Raw genomic sequence first — 19,032 nt, 5'->3', positions numbered from 1 at the left:
TTTAAAAGAGGAATGCTGATTCAGGAATGCTAATTGAAATCTGTAAACTCACAGTTAAATTAGATGCAGATTTGTTTGTTAAATTCTGGGATTCCAGAAGTTAGAGGAAGGTGCATGATGAACAAAATTAGGTATATTTCTTATGTGAGATATTAATGGATTGAACTTGTTATGTCCACAGCTGAATATAAATACACTCAAAAACAGTTTGCATTAATTCTTAGATAATTAATTAAATATACCCTAAAAGAAAATGAAGGTTTGGGGGCATAGTTTCCCCTGGGAGGGTATCAAAGAACACGGTGATGGTAGCATATCCCATAATGCTCCCTTGGAGGTAATATTAAGTAATTCTCATGTTCTCAAATTCCCAGAGATGACTAACGTGGGAGTTGGTGAAGCTGATGAAGCATTGGATTTGGTCTGTGATAGGTGAAAACATACCTACTATACAGGTTTCAGCTGAGAAGAACTGTCAGATGTGTATCTAAATATAATTTTCTCAGACTTTTTCTTTGAGTATGGAGTACATATTTGGAAGAGGTTACAAGGAGATGGGGGGGAAGTGATGAATGCAGATTGCTATGGTTAATTAATGAAGCATAAAATTGGAAAGAGATATTAACTTGTCAAGAAGGTGTAAATGAAAAGACAAAAGGATAGATTTTGCAAGAACAGCCAGGGTGTGTATCAGGACAAGGGAAGCAGGATGGCAGGTGTAGGTTACAGAGTGGGAGGAGGATAAACCTCTACCTTGATGGAGCTGGTGTCCAAAGAGGCATGATCGAGTTCTGGGGCACATCTGTCCCAACGTGTGAGCACAACATTGAAAATGAGCAGGGGAAATACTGGAGAAGAAATATATTTGGTGGCCACTATGTAGAAAGCATCTGAAAGATTCAAAACAGGAGGAAGGTAACAAGTTCAAGGGAAAATGCAAAGCAAGGAAATGGGGAAGGGGAGAAGGAAACAAATGTGTATCAAGGTTCTACTAGAAAGCAAGCAGAAACTTCTGATGCAGCTATTTTGTTGCCTCTATATTAACTCAGGCTTTTAAATGCAGTTTCCTCAAACTTCTCTCTCAAAATGTATGTTAACTACTTATGAAATAATGAATTAACATGCACAACTGATGTACTTGACTCTCACATATGGGCGAGATTTCCATTTTCTACTTTGTTAATTTCTATAACATTTAAGTTTTTATAAGTATACATTACTTTTATAATAAGACAAAACCAGAAAAATTCTATCAGAATGAGGTTAGCTTCCATGGATAAGCCACTTGTACCCCCAAATAATCATTGTGAAGTGTTGTATTCATGTTTTAAAAAATGTATTGATAGTAGTCATAGCAATAATAATATTATATAATAAAAGGATATTACTGAGCATATTACATATTACACATCACACTCACATTTTCCTTAAAGGTTAGGTTTAAAACCTCACCTCCCCACCCCAAACAAAATGATATAGGTGTGGCTCCACTGTTGCCAACACAACCACGCACAAATCTATGACGATGTATAAAGAGACTTAGATAACTGTGTGGGTGATATGAGCAGGCAGAGGCATTGGAACTTCCCTCTCCACCCTATACACCACTGGTCGATAGCTACCTTAAGGGCTCCACGACTTGAATTCCCAAACATCTGCCTACAGGTTTTGCCTATAATCTCTCTTTTAGTCAATGCTCAATTGTTCTCAAATTTAGTGTGCATAAGAATTACCATACAAAGAAGCACACACAAAGCCATGTATCCTATACTTTATGGGTGATTTAAGGAATTTTTCAGAGATAATTTTGTTTGTACTTAATTTTTGTCTTACTTGCTGACTTTACAGCCACGCTGTTCTTTTGTATAATATGAGATTTGGCTCTACTTGAGAGAACTCTCAGAAACTTAATTGGGGATTCTCTTTGCCTCCTGAAGAAAAGAATTAGAAAACTTACTGTGGTTCAAATACCTTCTCAACCTTCCAAAGCTAGTATATAATAAATGTTTAATTTTTAGCCTGACCAAGAATCCTATAGAGGTATAGGCAACCATCCTTTATTTTTTCTAATGAAAGATGGAGTCCTATTATTAAGCAGTCAGGTCTATTTATTAATCTAAAACAAACAAGTATGACCATTGTAACTCTAAGAGAGAAATTGGAGAATTTGAGATGTAACCCATTGAGGAGTCAAGCAGATTGTCAAAGAATGAACAGTGACTTTGGATAGAATGATTTATGGCCCTTTGTGAGATGAGTGGGGAAGTAAATGGTTAAATGAGTATGTCTGCCAGATGGGTTCCTAACCCCAGAGTATGGGAGAGAAGGATGTATGGGGTTGGATTAGGATCCCAGGTGAGACTCAGACAGGTAAAGATGGGGTCCACAGGTTGGCTGTGCAAACTGTGTCCAGCACAGGGCCCTGATCTGCTGAAGGGGAAAGGGGCAGTGTCTCAGCAGAGGACTGTGCCTGCAGGGTTGGGGGTTGGGCTGCCTTTTCCCATAGGCTCAAAGGCAATATATAGGCCAGTGGTAGACCAGGGAGGATGTCTGCTTCATGCACTAAACTTCACACAAGTTTAAGGGTCAGTTATTTAAACAGGATGCCTTGGCTTCAAAATGACTGTGAGACGGGTGATACTGTATGTTGCTAACTCACATATTTTTCCACTCTTAAGTCTTCTCCTCCTGTCCCTGTTGGAGAGGGGTGAGTAGCACTCAAGCAGATACTTGGTTCTCTGAGATTTCCATAATTAGGGAAAAGATGGAGCAGGGCAGGAAAACAAAAGTGACTCTAAATTATTCTGTCTTGTTCTACAAAAAGTCTAAGCATTTGAGGGAAGGGGATTAGCAGGTATATAGACCAAACATCTTGGCAAACCAAGAGGAAACAGAAGATTTCCTTGGGCTGTGGGAAGGAGTTGTGGAAGGAGAGGAGAGTGGAGGGAAGGGGAGGGAGAGAGACTGATCAATTTGTGTGAACTTTGAATACAGAGGGGACCCTTGAGCCCATGTCTTAGCAACTCCCAGAAGGAAGAAATGGTTGTGTGGCATGCCTGGGACAACAGAACTAGAAATGTCTTGTAGATGATTCCATGCCCAGGCCTGACACGATAGCAGCAGAACAATGGGCATCTCAACACTACCAAGTGAAAGAGGACCAACAAGCATGGCCCAACCCCCAGTCCTACTTTGGCATTGTTTAAAACAAGAGATTCTCAGGGAAGACGGAGATGAAGTTGTTTTCTGCCAATTTGGCAGATGGAGACCTCAGAATTTAAAAAAATACAAAATGAAAAAAAAATTACCTGAATATAAATTCTGAGATTTACATGTACTATCACTGCCCTTAAGTGAATATATCAAAATGGCTGTATCAGAGTCATGGTTCTTGCCTACTGTGTTCCAGGCACTGGGTGAAGCATGGTCACCACCTGTTCTGTCAAGTAAACTTCACAAAACAGCACTGCATGGCAGATGTCATGATTATCCCAGTTTACAGGTAAAACACTGTAGCTCAAAGACACAGTGACAAGTAGAGGGCCAGGGATGCAAACCCAGGTCTGTTTTCCTTCCTCCATTATGCTCTAGTTATCAGTGACATGTACCTAAACTCAGGGACAAAGGGAATACACTGGGGTGCTCAAAAGGTAAAGAAAAAAAAACAGGAGCTCAGTCCATTATAGCAATGGGTCTGTCTTGTTACTGAAAGTAGAGTACATAAATAATACTGATATGCAGAGGGAAAGCCTGTCACTAGATCAAAAGAAGGAAACTCTTAGGCAAGGAATGGAAGTTCCTAGGTGACACTAGACTTACAGAAACCAGGTCAGACAACAAGCCTCTCTTCTCCATATCAGAGGCCTCTTTTCAGAGGCATAAGTATTGAATGTGTTTTCAATATGCTGTGGTGAGTTTCGATTAAAACAAACCAACCAACCTACGGATGTGTAGATGTATTTTCACGAGCCTATATAATTTGCATTCATTCAACTCACTGGAGCACTCCTAAAGCCATTAGGCTAGAAAAACGAAAGCTTACACACACACACACACACACACACACACACACACACACACACGTGCACAGGCACGGTCAATCAATTCCAAAATTCCTACCCAAGTTTAAGCAAAAGAACAGATATACTTTAGCATTTATTTTAAAAATCTGTCTAATTCCTCAAAGACCCAGGTTAGACTTAAATGTTTATATTTAAGGCTTTGGATACGTGCTATTCTCCTGTGAATACAGGACCAGGTTACCTGGTTAGGGTCAGGATCAACTTCATCCCAGTTGTGAGTGACATGGCCTTGGTCAATGGATTCAAAAGGCTTGTGAGAAACCGAAGGTAGAATCCTATATAGCCAGCTGGGGGGAAACAAGGACACATAAGCCTTAGGGTGATGTTATGAGTGACGCACAGACTGGCTCAGGAAATACCATTAGGAAGACGCTCAAGTCAACAATGATCTGTGGGCTTTAATGTGAGAAGCAATGACACAGCATCATTTCTTAATAGCCACTGCTGCCCATAGCCCTGGCCTCTTCTCACCTTTCCACACGATCCATCACTCTTCAAATTGAGCCTCTAGCCCTTGGTTATTTCCATACTGACAAAAAAAGAATTGCCTTTCCCAATGACAACTATAAAGGAAGGGAAAGTACCTTGAGGGATATCTGTGCAGGCAAATCCACAGAAAAACATTAGCTTATGTACATATTGGATACTAATCCTTGCTCTGGCTCTGGAAAGTGAGGACAAGGAGTCCTACACAGATTGAGACAATATGGGTGGTTTCTTTGTCATTTTTGAAATATAAATCAATTTTCTTCTTTAAAATTATAGAAGTAATTCATGCCAGTGATAAAAATAATTCAAGTAATTTAAGAAGTCTCAAAAGGTAGACTTAGATGGCTTTCTCCTCCAGTTTCTTCAGAGCCAATCCTCAGAGACATCAGAACTTAACAATTTTCTTGTACATTCTCTAAGATATTTCCAATGCATAATAAGAAAAATTGCCAAATTGTTGTACCACTTTATTCTCACAACACTAATGTGTGAGAGTGCCTGATCACCCACATCTTTACAAATAGGGGGTATTATTACTAATTTTGGCCTTGTAGGTAAAAAATACTATCTCATTTTTATTTTGTATTACCATTATTATGAGTAAGGTTGAGAATCTGTATGTTTATTGGCCCCTTGGAATTTTTCTATAAATTACTTGCCCAAGTCCTTTACCATTTTTCTATTGGGTTGTCTTTTTTTTTTTTTTTTTTTTTTTTTTTTTTTTGCAGTACGCGGGCCTCTCACTGTTGTGGTCTCCCCCGTTGCGGAGCACAGGCTCCGGACACGCAGGCTCAGCGGCCATGGCTCACGGGCCCAGCTGCTCTGCGGCATGTGGGATCTTCCCAGACCGGGGCACGAACCTGCATCCCCTGCATCGGCAGGCGGACTCTCAACCACTGCGCCACCAGGGAAGCCCTCGGTTGTCTTTTTGATGTTAATTTGTAAGATGTTTAGGAAATTAACATATCTAAAATTATAAGAGCATCCATCTTTACTTTCTTATAGTACATTTCTGGCTTTGTTTCAGGAAGAGAAGACTCTGATGAAGGAACCCTGAAGGACACCAGGAGGAGAACCATCCAGAAGTTGAGAGGGACACTGAACCTCACTAAGAGGGACCGAAGTCCTTTCAGAGGCTGTTACCTTGACAGGGTACAGCAGGAAGAGGAACACCACTTGGGGCAATGGAAGACCAGACCTGCTTGAACAAGCTCTAGCCCTTTAAGCCCCAGGACAGTCTACTTCAGGGGGTGGAACTGACCTGGCCCTACACTGAGCCATTTGGGAGATTAAAGGGCTAGCTAGACTTGTTCAGTTTTCTTTTGATTCCTCTAGCTCTAGGTGAAGTAATCTCAGACATTGGACTTCGGGCCATGAATTAACTAGGCCTCTCTAGGTTCTATATGGAATTGAGAACATGTGTGTGTGTATTTTAGAACCGGCTGTGTGATCCTGGGCAAGTTACAAGACTTTCTTGTTTGTTTTTTTTTTTTGGTCACCCTGCCTGGCTTGTGAGATCTTAGTTCCCTGACCAGGGACCAAACCCAGGCTCTCAGTAGTGAAAGCTCAGAGTCCTAACCACTGGACCGCCAGGGAATTCCCAAAACTTTCTTGATCCTATGTTCCTCATCCTTATCTCCTAGGATTGTTGTGAGGATTCAGAGTTTATGTACCTAGAATGCCTGGCACACAGTAGGTGCTCAATTACTAGATGTGTGTTGAATTGTCTATCCGTCTACCCCTAATCATCTGGGTTTTTATGATGGTCCAGATTTCCTACATTCTCTGTGCTGGCTCTCACCTTCTCAGGACCTAAGGGATCAGCTAACTAATCAGATAAAAATCAACCCCTGATAGATATACTCTGATAGTTTGTGGGTGGGGGGCGGGGAGTTCCTGAACTCTGTGGCTTAAATGAGTAGTGACTAAATGTAGGAATTTCAGGCTTTCTCATCTATGGATGGGGCTGGTTCCATCTTCCCACTGGGGATTTTGAGCATTTTCACAAAATTCTTGTGGATACCTTTGAAGAGTTCTAAACAGATGGGTGAACCATGCCTAGTGTCCCTTGTTTTTTGGCTGAGTATATAAAACTCCCCAGGCAGCACTACACTGCCCTGGACAGAGATTTAATTCTGATTCAGGGAATGGTGCCAGCATCTTAATGAAATGCCAACAGCTCCTTTTCAGCCTCCTGGAACAGGGCTCTGCTCCTGCTGACTGAAGATATTGCTGAATAATGGGGGCAGGCAGCAGAATCCAGAGTCCAGGTGTCCAGTTAGTGAATGGGTCATAAAGTCAAGAACATAGTCATGGAGGCCAGGCTGTCATAAATTAGAATTGACAGGAATTGTCTGTGTGCTTACCTTACCTTGGCTATCTGGGCTTGCAGAGAGAGAGAGAGATGATTACATAGTGATAGAATTAATCTTGATTTGACAAGTATGGGAAACTATCTCTTCCCCCTCCATGTACAGATCTATCGAGAGGGAAGCAATATTGATATTGACATGGTAGCATAGCACCTGCCACTCAGTTTTCCGACAGCCTTCTAGGGATACACTGTATTGGAGGGAGACACTCTGCTACTGTGGCAATAATGATGATGATAATAATTAATGTTAATTGAGCACTCACCATGTACCCGGCAATGTGCTAAGCACCTTACGTATGTTCTTTCCCTTAATCCTCATCACAACTATGAGATAAGTACTATTATTATCTCTTTTACAAATGAGAAACCAGAAGGCTCTTGGAGGGTACATGACCTGCCCAAGGTCACACAGCTGGAAAGAGAAGGAACCAGGATTTAAACTCAGGAGGCCTGCCTCCAGAGTGGGCACGATTAACCCCTAAGGGAAACAACCAATCATTTGTGTGGTCCATGGTGCTTTTGTTCTATCTCATTTACTTCTCAGGAGGACTCGCTGGAGACAAACCCAATCACCTTCCACTAAGCAGTACAAGACTGCCTGCCCTCCTCCTCCTAACTCCAATATAAGCAGCAGCCCTCTACACAGGTGTTCTATTCTGAAATTCCCATAATTAGACACTGCTTGTTTAAGTCACAACACTCAACTGCTTCCCTAAACCACAACAGGTACTGCAACCAACCTGCCCCATAGGAGTTAACCAAGAGACTGAGTTCATTGACCTGGCTTGTAGGATTAGAGCAAACATGGATCATGACATGTTGTGCTAATGAATGTGCTGGTTTCCAGCAAAGACAAATTCCGAGGAGAAAAATCCTTATTAATTCAAACCACCAGGGGCCATAATACATGACCTTTCATCTAACCCAAGCTTGGATTATCCAACGTTTTCATCCAAAGAACATAATACTTCTAGTCAGCTGAGGAAAATATTGCACTGAATCTTCTATAATTTTGAGTTAATCATTATTAAAAAAACTCCCAAGTAAATCAAAATTCGGAACTCAACTGCACAATCCCAGGGGAAGGCCAGACTGTGAGGAAGATTTTCTTCTGAGTACAAGCAACAAATTGTAAATGGAACTAGACACGTCTGTTTTCTAGGCTCTGTGCAGCTGCTCTCTCCCCTTCTTCTATCAGTTACTTGATTCTAGCTGGAGATGAGATTCATCCTCCCCTCACTATGACCCAGAGCACAGCCTGTAAGAAGCAGGATCTTGGGCAACCCTGGGAGGCTGTGGCCCAGGTATAGGAGGCAGCACTAAATACTAGTCATAGCTCCCATAGACCGCAGGTCAGAATTAACCTAATCCTTTTACCTTCTTTTATTGCTGCTCCGTGGACAAGTGAAAGCTGATCCTGAGAGCTGCTCAGCATACAGATTGTAAGGGCAAACTTGAGGATTATTCTAAAACAAAGGAGGCAATAAATGACATCACTCCATCAGAAAAGCATTCCACCTTCCCATCAAACAACTCAGTGGGGGAATTCTGTCTTGGATGGCGATGCTCTGAGCCACTCATTGCACATGACCATCTCCAACCCATACGTCCTTCTTGTAATAATGTTTTAGGTGACTTTCCTCCTTGATTAGAAAAGTAGTACATGCTTATTGTAGAAAATTTATAAACTATAACCCATTATCTCACCATCCAGAAATAACCCAATGTTGACATATATTTCCTTCCATTCTTATCCTCCAAAATGGCAACGCTATGATATGTGTAGTCCTGTTAATAATTAGCACTTAAAAAAAAGAGGAAACACTATATCATGAGCATTTTTTCATGCCATGAAATATTCTTAAAAATTTTTGACAAAATTTTTGTTTGCCATATTTTTGCTATTTTAACCAACACTAGTATGAACATCTTTGTGCACATATTTTTTTTTTTTAACAAGGACTGATTATTTTCTCATCATTGCCATATCTTATGCTGTTCAAGGGAACTTTAAGGAAGTCCCTTAACCCCGGACCTAGGGGATCTTCTTGAAAGCCTTAAATTTAATGTTACTTTTTTGGGACTAAGTGCTTTGCCATAGGTAACCATTATCCAACTTTAACTTTGTATTGTCATTGTTCTGCATCCCAATTGTCTTAATGATTTGTGAAACTCCTAGACAGTTCACAGGCTAATTTTCAAGATGGTGGGTAGAAGCACTTGGCCTGAAAGCTGGTCATTCATTCCTATAATTCAGAGTTCTCCAAGCTGATATTCTATTCACTCATACCTGTCCTTCTGGCAGGGCACCTGGGCAGCGAGGATCCTCTGAGGCACACTCATTACCGAATCCAGAAATGTACTGCATGTGACAAAGACACAAAGGCCACCATTAATGGGATTTAAAGAGTATTTTGCTATTTTGACTGTCTATGAAGGTAAGAATTTCTTTATGACATATGTTTGTGTATCACATTCTATACATAACATCTTTGCTATGTCTTGGCATGTGAACCATTTAGGAAAGATAGTTTCTCTGTGTGAATTTTAAAGACCACCAATTAATTGGGAGAAGAGTGCTGGATATTACATGGACTTTCCATCCTTAGCTGTACTTAGTTGATTTATGGGCTTATTCTTAATTATCCCACTCCAAGAACAAGTTCTTTAATTCTGGACCCATCAGGGAGTTCCTGAGAGGGGAGATGGCTCAGGCATCACCTCAACTCCAGGTTAGTAAGATCTGGCTGGCCTGGCTTGCAACCTCCCTGAGGTTGAAGCTCCACTTCCCCTTCATACGATGAAACAAGTAGCTCTAAAGAGTGTGTGGATCCAATCTGACAGCAAAACCCTTGAGAAAAAGCCCTCCAACCAGCCTCGCTGCAGGCAAAAACCTATATCATCTGGCTCATCTATGGAGCACTTGTAAATATATTTGCATCTATGTGGATATAGGAAAACAAGTTTTGAAGATATGCGTGGCTTTCAGGAGAATAGCCAGATCTGTCCTCAGTGGCACAATGGAGTTCATTCTGATTGTCATCAATTTACTTTTCACCCAGAGGAAAAAAAGGGAGTTTCTCAATAAAGTAAAGTGTGCAGAGCCCCTAAAACTTATTTTGACAACACTTAAACACACCTGTGAGTTCTTGTTCACTGTCTGGCTTCTCTGCTAGTTTATAAGCTCCATGAAGGCTGGAACTATGGCATCTTGTTTACCTCTATATGCCTTGTGCCTGGTTTATAGAAGGTACTCAGTAGATATCTACTGTATGATTTAGTTTTTCCCTTACAGGCTGTTCTATTCTATTTATTTATTTATTTATTTTTGGCTGGGTTGGGTCTTCATTGCTGTGCATGGGCTTTCTCTAGTTGTGGAGAGTTGGGGCTACCCTTAGTTGTGGTGCGTGGGCTTCTCGTTGCAGTGGCCTCTCACTGTGGAGCACGGGCTCTAGAGCTCAGGCTCAGTAGCTGTGGCGCACGGGCTTAGCTGCTCAGCGGCATGTGGGATATTCCCTGACCAGGGCTCGAACCCCTGTTCCATGCATTGGCAGGCAGATTCTTAACCACTGCGCCACCAGGGGAAGTCCCCCTTAGAGCCTATTCTAACACGAGTGGATGTATCCTGATCTAAGTAGGGTTAGAACCCCCTTTTCTCTAACTTAAACATCAAAAAAAAAGGCCATTTTCTTCCCATAGTTGTTCCTCATAAATGTATCAATACTTAATTTTAGCCCACGATAATGAAAGTGCAGCGTCACTCAGTGAGTGAAATGCCACCATCTGAGTACATGTCTTTAAGATATAAGAAGGAAGTAAGTGGGTGGAGGATAAACCCTCCAGAATTCTCAGCAGCTTGGAGCAGGATGAGATTGATGTAACACACCTGGATGTGGGAGCAATGATCAGGGCAACAGCTGCCCATATTTGGAAGGAATATCAAATGTGAAATGTTATGACCTAGAAAGCAATGGAAGTGAAATTATTCTTTTTTGCCTCCAGACACAATATTTTTTTATATTTGAAAATCTATCAGCACTAAAAACAGTGTGTTATATTACACAGAGATTGGTTAACAGCAGCATGCAATTTGGAATGATTTCCTTGGGGAAAGGGCAGAGACCATCCAGCATTCTGACTCTCCACTGAATACAATTTTCTTCTCTCTAATGAACCTCATGCTCACCATCAAGAGGATTGAATCTGAGCTGCTGAGAAATGGTATTGACCCGAAATTATCTTCAGTTCTGTGGAATGGAATTGCAGACCAATCTTGCCTGAAGCCACTGAGTACCTCAGTGGCTTCACTTTGTTCAACTGCAGCGTTGTTTCCCTCTGCAAAGGGAGGCAAGAAGGTCTGAGGCTGAGCTTTCTGGCAGGAGTGGGTGGGTTTACTCATTAACCTTCTCCATTCTTTGTAACTGCTGGCCTCAGAACAGAGTCCAGGGTTATTTGTACATTGGGAACAAAGGAAAAGAGACTTACTATATGTAATTTTAAAGCATATGCTTCAGACTGCTTTAAAAAGTAGAAAAGAAAGTAGAAAGAACAGCTGGTGCTTTGGAAGGGAGCCATCCAGCTCAGAGAGAGGTGTGAGTTCTGAATCGGTTTCTCAATCTTAGCTGAGGTGCATTGGCTGAAGAGGGAGATGAAAACTGCTGAGTCATTCTCAAACCAGTTGGTTTTTCTAATCCCCTGAGAGAAAAATTACAGATGAGTTTGTTAGAGTTTTAAAATATCATGTGCCTTACTGCTGAAGGTATCAGAATCAAGGAAGCAGTATTCTGCAGCTGCTTTCCCAAGGCTTTGAGATCAAGGACAGAATCTGAACTCTGCTTATATCAGCTGTGAAAATCCAAGCTTTCAACTCCAGCTGGTTCAGTGACTATACAAATATACCTTATGCCGAAAAATTAAAAATAAAAACGTCTGACATTAAGCAAGTGTGTTTGTATGCTTTCTTCAATCCAGATTTCTGAATAATTTGCTCCCACATAGAAACAATTTTGTTTCCTTCCAAGAGAATTATACACATCCTTTCTAAATGAAAGAACAAATTACTGAGGTCCATGTAACTTCAGTACCATCAGTTCTTTGGCAGCTCCCTAGTGTACAGCTTTCTAATTTTCACCTGGTCCCCAGGATATGATTTATTTGTCAGAGTAGTTTTATGAGGTGCTTTCTCCTGACTCTGATTCTGGGTAACACCCTGATGGGACAAGCAGATACTATACCTCACTTCCTTTTCCTGGGCATGAGGGAAAGAGAGAGAAGTCAGGGTAGAGATGGAACTATAGCTACCTTTTTCTCCTGTGCAAAGAGTCCAGTATTTCTAGTTAACCTTGATGGGAACATAGGATATAGATTGTTAGGGGAACTTGAAGATTATTGCAAGTAGGCTAAACTGCAGTAGGCTGAATAATAATGCCCCAAAGATATCTATGTCTTAATCCCTGGAACTTGTGAGTGTTCCCTTATATAGCAAAAGAGACTTTGCAGATGTGATTAAGTTAAGGATCTTGCGATGGGGAGATGTCGTGGATTCTTTGGGTGTGCCCTAAATGTAATCATAAGTATTCATAAGGGAGGGAGGTAGAGGAAGATTTGATTATAAAAGAGGAAAAGGTGATGTGATGATGGAAGCAGAGATGAGTGATGCACTTTGAAGATGGTGAAAGGGACCATAAGTCAAGAAATGCAGGCAACCTCTAGAAGCTGGAAATGCAGGGAAATGGATTCTCCCCTTGAGTCTTCAAAAGGAACCAGCCAACACCTTGATATTTAAGCCCAGTGAAACTGATTTCAGACTTCTGACCTCCAGAACTGTAAGAAAATAAATTTGGTCATTTTAAGCCACTAAATTTGTGGTAATTTGTTACAACAGAAACAGGAAATGAATACAGTAATTATGTAGACCAGGGGGTCCCATCTCTGGCTAATTAGAATCACCCCCAAAGCTTGTTAAAAACGGACCCATACCTAGTGAATCAAAATATTTGGTGCTGGGGCCCGAAGTCTGCATGTTAAACAGCTCTCTTTTTTAGAAATGAAGAAATCAAGACTTGTAGAAGTGGACTTGTAGAAGACTTAAGAACATTGGGTGGTTCATTTAAAATTTAATTTTACTATTTTATCTTTTGAACTTTCTTCCCCCAGTTGTGCTGCTTTTATGTTAATGTGATTTCATTTGAGGCTTTGTGTTGACATATCCATTAAAAGGAAGAAATAAAAGCAGAGAAATATTTTTTTTAACTTATAGTGTGTATTGATTAGAGTGATGCAATCTGGCTTTCTGTGTTTGGATTTGTGATCTGTAGGGCTAACCTTTCCTTGCAGAGATTAGACAGCAGGCTGGGGAAAATGCCTTTGAAATTGAGAACAAAGAGCAGCATGCAATTTACGTTGGTGTGCTGGTGCTGTGCATAATAAGTTGCTCAAAAATTTCAGCAGGATAGGATTTTAGATATAATTTATTTATAAATGGTAAGGATGTTTCCACCCCTGCTGAACTTCCCCATAGCCTTTTCATCAGGAAATGAAGTTTTATGCACTCCCCCTCTTCTAAGACTTCAACTACCACCATTGATATGATGACCTCCCATATCTATTCTCCTAGCTCTACCCCCTCCCCTGAGATCCAGATCCATACATCTGACCACATCTTGGCTGTCCCTGCAGCAACCCAAATTTAACTCTTGGATCCCAGAACGTGCAGGGCTTTCTGTGTGTGCTGGGCCTTTGCACTTTGCACTTGTTTCCTCTAGCCCCTTTTCAGTTAAGTCAATTTCTACATCTCTCCTAAGACTCAGCTTAGGAACTGCCTCCTTCAAGGAGTTTCTCTGGGCTCCACCTAGTCCAGATTCAGTTCCTTTCCTATGTTAATTCGTGGCATCATGTATTAACATATAATATTTGCCGAATGAAAGAATGAGAATTCTTTCTCAGTCTTTCTAACTCTTGATCAGGCATAAAGAAGCAAACTCTTTTACTTCGGTGTTGAGTGGTTTTAGGACCCCTGTTAATTAGGGAGATGTTTGATTTTCAAACTCAGCATCAGTTGAAGGGCATTCAGAAAGTGCTCAAACCCTGGAAAGAAGCCTGGAGTCTGGCACACTTGGCTTGAGTCAAGATTCTGGGCAGTTCTACTCAGGTCCACATGCATGTGTTGGGCACTGATGCCAGCCTGGGGTGGACACTAGGCATAGTTTTAGACATTGGCCTTAAGGCACTCAGTCTAGCAGATGCTACTAAGGCTCCTTTTGGAGCCTGGGCATGGATTCAGACAAACCCAATTTCTAATCCAGTCTCTATCACCTATCAGCAGTGACCTTGGGCAAGTCACTTAATCTCTCTAAACTTTATTTTCCTTAATGGTAAAGTGGCTACCTCCAGATTTACTTTGAAGATTATGAGTTAATTCATTAGTACCACATAACCCACACATATTATTCAATTGAAGATTAAATAATAAAAAGGAATTATTTCCTAGAGGAAGTGCTAGGGTTTCTACTGGCCAAGCGCTGATTATGAGCCTCAAAATAACTGAATAGACTAAACATGCCTAATTGGTTGGCTGGAGGCTGTCCAGGAAGCTGCAGCATCAGGAAGGTGTGGGAGAGTAGGGGCTGGCAAACAGACACAGTGAGAAACATGTCTGTCCATGGTGGAGGAGAGCCCTTATGACGTCTACAGATTCCCAAGACAATATATGAAAAAAGCTAGGCAAGAGATGGACAGTTAGGCCGTCATCTCTTTTCTTTATCATCCCCCAGCCCCAGCCATGCTTACGGACACCACGGCGAAGCCTCTGAACACAACAGCTTGGACGAGGGCCTCTCTAAGTTCTTTCTGACTCTGAAGCTCTGGAATTCTCAGACACTTCCATGAGTTGTGGCTGAAGAAGCCACAGCGAAGTGGCCAGATAGTTTCTTACCTTCAACTCTGCCATTTTCCTTCTGCTGCAGGTGTGGCGATTTCAGGAAACCCAGGCTCAGAGAGGGTATGAAGTCAAAATGCTTCTGTTTCTCCTTCAAATCACCTCTGGATGTTGTTATTCTACTGCTTCACTGTGCTCACTGGTCAGCTGGTCGCTCAAACTAGCCACAAGCGTTTCCTAACTGCTACACTAGGGAGAAAGTCCAGCATGCTTGTTTCCAAACTGCTTACACAACTGTCTTTGGTTTTGAAACCCGGGCTGTTTCTGAAGAGTTTGCAGAGGCCTGTCTCCTCTTCACCCGAGGTAAATGTTGACCAATGATTTGTTCCAGTTAAAAGAAAGAGGCTTATGACTAAAGGCAGAGAATTTAAAGCTCTCTGCGGAAGGAACTGTGGCAGTTAGGGCCTGCTGTGTGAGGTAGAGGCTTCTCCACTCAGTCCCGACTGAGGCTGGGAAGGAACAGGGTGGAGTGTTCACTCTCTGGAGAGCAGTGAGAAAATGATCCGTGCTGTGACACAGGCGTTTTCACGCAGCTACCTGAAGCAGGGACAGGGTCTGGACAGCTCTCCATACCTGCTCCCAGGGATGAGCTGGGTGAACAGTTCAGAGCCTGAAGCACTTCGCTTAAAGCAAACTGAGATATTTACTATTGCTCCTCTTAATTTCTTAAATGTATTTAGTGTTCTTATAAATTCTTTAGGAATCTTATTTCCTAATGCCTGTACCTCTCTAGAAAGAGACCAAGGGATTACTTTCCAGCCACCTTTTCCATGACTCCCTTGTCCTTCATCTTGGCTACTCTCCTTAGCCATGGTCAGGTATCAACTTCATGGCTAATGGCATTCAGGAAGGAAGAAACCATATATCGAGAGCTTGTTCATGCCAGATTTTCCCACAGACATTACCTCATTTAATTTCACAATCTTTTAAACTAGGCTTTATTATCATAAACTCAGGTGCAGCAGAACAGGCAGGAAGTGTAAATGGGTAAAGTAGGCTAGGTGATTTTTTAAGATATGACTTTTATACACGAAGCTCCAATTTTTAAACATTGGCAACTTAAACAAGTGAATGGATGAATGAATGAATGAATAAAGCCATTGTAATAGATTGCAAATAATGCCCACAGATTCCTTTCATCCTTGTATGTATGCCCCTTTGCAATGTGACTTTGCTGCTCCTCCCAAAATGAGACGGAGTCTTTTACTTACCTCCTTGAATCTTACTTTGGCTAATAGCAAACACAACACAAGCACAGGTTTGAAAAATGCTGTGCCTTACGATTTGCCCATTTCTTGCTACTTGAGACCACCATTCAGAGAAGTCAGGCTAGCCTCCTTGAGAATGAGACCAAGAGGTCCAGGCACTCAACACCCCAGCACTAGCTGCCAGATGTGTGAATGAGGCAATGTGGCTGCCAGATGACTGCAGACACGTACGTGATCCCAGGTGAGATCAGCAGGAGAACCACCAGCTAAACCTAGCCCAAACTGCTGACCCACAAAATTGTGAGCAAATAGAATGACATATTTTATGCCATTAAATATTGGGGTGTTTTGTTAAGCGGTGATAGATAACTGATACAATTATGTCAAGAAACATGCATGTAGGTGTGAATGACTATGGGCTGCCAGTTTGACACATTCTGCTTTAGATAAAGGGGTCTAAGCAACCTCCAGAGGTCCCCAGGCTCCAGCGTACTGCAGTAGCAGCAGAATGATTTGCCTGTGTCTGAGGTGTTAGCACAGAAAGGACCAGGCCAAAGGAGCCATGTTGATATAAACAAGTGACAGGCTGGTAGCAAACTGTGTGGATTGATGCCTGCAGACCAGGGAGTTTATAGCACATCTCAGCATATGTCAGCATAGACAACTGACATTGTGGTATTATATAAGCTTCCCTGGAATTTATATGCAAACCTGGGAGAAAGGGGGGTGTACACCCTAGCTTTACTGAGGCTAAGTTTTTATTATTCCTGCAGTATGCAGACTCAAAATCAAAAGTGAATTCAAGAAAAATATTTCTTGCATATCTGAGTTTATGAGTACATTGGGTCTTGAATCTCTATTGATCATAGAAGTTAGGCTTTGGTGATTAGGGGGAAAAATGGATGGGAACCAATAAACGACAAAGGAAAAGCTTTACTGCTTTGTTTTTCCATAAACTTTATATGTTCTTTCCAAATCAGCTTTGAAGGCAGATTTAAGAGGTGTTTCAGTTCCTTCCTAAGGTGTGAGAGATTTCTGAAAGAGTAAGAAAGTGGTAACAGATCCTTGACTGGATGAAAATTATTTTGAGGGGCCTGAAAATATTTAAAATTGAATAAACCTATCAATTCCCTATTTAGAGATTTCTCCCAAGTGGGTTCACTTCATTTCTTGTCTTTTTCTGTTTTTGTAACAATAATTCAAGAAAATGAGTATTTGCTTTGTAACCACTATGTGCCAGGTACTGTGCCATACACACACAGGAGAAATGAGAATAAATAAAATATAGAACACATAGCTCTGAGTCTATGTCTGATGACTTTCTATTTTAATCTAATCACACACTTATTTATTTATCTTACAATTATTAGGGACCTGCTATGTGCCAGGCCCTGTGAGGTGTGGGGGGATACAGAAATGACTGAGAGTCTGGTCCTGTAGGAGGGCGCATGCTGGAGAAGATTGACCAATAAACAGGCCATTATAACGGAGTGCCATGTGTGCTGTGACAAGAAAGAGTCAGGGTGCTATGGGAGGGACTAGGGACCACAGAGCTCTGACTAGCTCCCTGAGGAGATGATAGCTGAGCCAAGTCACACAGAGTAAGAGTTGGATAGGGCACTGAGGAGAGGGAGGATTGTACACAAAGACAGAGAAGTGCAGTGCATTCAAAGACCTGTTTTTAGGGCACTGACGGAAACAGAGTGGAGGAGTCTAGTGAGGGAAGGCTTCCAGAAAGGGGAGTTTTGGCAGACATTTAAAGCAGGGGAAAGAGGGGAACTTCTAGGCAGGGTGATTAGCATTCAAAAAGACACCTAGGGCTTCCCTGGTGGCACAGTGGTTGAGAGTCCGCCTGCCAATGCAGGGGACACGGGTTTGTGCCCGGTCCGGGAAGATCCCACATGCTGCAGAGCGGCTAGGCCCGTGAGCCATGGCCGCTGAGCCTGCGCGTCCGGAGCCTGTGCTCCGCAACGGGAGAGGCCACAACAGTGAGAGGCCCACATACCGCAAAAAAAAAAAAAATAAAAAGACACCCAGTGGAAGAAGCAGGTTATGTGCAGGGACAAGGCAAACATATACTGGACCAGAGCAGAGTCACAGTATCAAAGTGGTGAGCAATAAGAACAAAGATGCCAAAAGCCAGGCAGAGGGAGAGGGATTCAGTGAATGATATGGGGAACAGGTGAAGAGAAGAACTTGAAAAGGACCAGAAATTGGAGACACCAGATACCTGCCACCTCTGGATTCTAGCACAAGATAGGTTTACTCTCTGCAGAAGCTCTGGACTCACAAACATCAGGGAGTGGGGAGTAGGACCAAAACCAAGTGTAGTGATGATAAAATCTCCAGCTTCCTTCTCCAATTGCATTTCCAGAATGCTATCAGCAAGTGTTTTACCCTCCAGACAGGACACTGGAGGATTCTTCTCTAGGACAGTGTCCCATAAATACTATACATTTTGATCAATAATTATTAAATATAAAAGGCAAAGTCTTTCTGGAAGTGCTTCTTTTAATGAGGTAGATGGCTCCCTCCCATATTAATTCAAATATCCATGAATAATTCTTATTTCTAGAATGACACAGGATTCAGCATCATTTAATCCTATTTTTTGCTTTTTTAGACATAAATGTTGAGAAAATTTGTTCACATAAATAAGCAGTTATGAATGGAAGGGATTTTGTTATGGTAGCACTCAAATTCCTTCTGAATTAAATACCAAAAATCACATACTGACCTATCATTAAACATTATTTTAATGACCTATCAGTCAATAACTCAGGTTGGTTCTTCTTCAATTTTGTTGCAAGCAAATAATTGGAAACCTGATTGGAAAAGGCTTTGTTACCCAGCTATTGGAATCAGTGACTTTAACTGTTACCCTTTCACTTGGAGGTGCTTTGTCTAACTCATTTACTCAGAAAGGGTTAGGAAAATAAAAAT

At 41.6% G+C, this 19,032-nt stretch overlaps 2 protein-coding genes across 6 annotated transcripts in view; both read right to left on the bottom strand.

Annotated features, from left to right (window-relative positions):
- HGD (homogentisate 1,2-dioxygenase) overlaps positions 1-15,142 on the bottom strand; it is a 45,391-nt gene extending 30,249 nt beyond the window's left edge. Inside the window, exons 1-4 of one of the 3 annotated variants that reach the window (XM_060150512.1) lie at positions 14,879-15,142; positions 9,236-9,307; positions 8,323-8,411; positions 4,264-4,369 (exon numbers count right to left, since the gene is read on the bottom strand). In XM_060150512.1, coding sequence (XP_060006495.1) covers positions 4,264-4,369; positions 8,323-8,411; positions 9,236-9,307; positions 14,879-14,893 — 282 coding nt within the window. In that variant the 5' untranslated portion in view covers positions 14,894-15,142. The remainder of the gene's footprint in view (positions 1-4,263; positions 4,370-8,322; positions 8,412-9,235; positions 9,308-14,878) is intronic. The other 2 variants (XM_060150511.1, XM_060150513.1) reach the window with 2 other exon arrangements.
- The window catches only part of RABL3 (RAB, member of RAS oncogene family like 3), a 68,325-nt gene that overhangs the window by 7,579 nt on the left and 41,714 nt on the right, over positions 1-19,032 (bottom strand). For 2 of the 3 annotated variants that reach the window (XR_009540754.1, XR_009540755.1), the window contains exon 11: positions 17,048-17,124. The gene's annotated coding sequence lies outside the window, so the exon portion shown is untranslated. Of the gene's footprint in view, positions 1-8,322; positions 8,412-9,235; positions 9,308-17,047; positions 17,125-19,032 lie in introns of those variants that run through there. The other variant, XR_009540756.1, reaches the window with a different exon arrangement.

Source organism: Lagenorhynchus albirostris, chromosome 5 (genome assembly GCF_949774975.1).
Source record: "Lagenorhynchus albirostris chromosome 5, mLagAlb1.1, whole genome shotgun sequence".
In the NCBI taxonomy this organism is placed as follows: Eukaryota; Metazoa; Chordata; class Mammalia; order Artiodactyla; family Delphinidae; genus Lagenorhynchus; species Lagenorhynchus albirostris.
The sequence above is the reverse complement of the archived record's forward strand: the minus strand, read 5'-3'. Positions and strand labels throughout refer to the sequence as shown.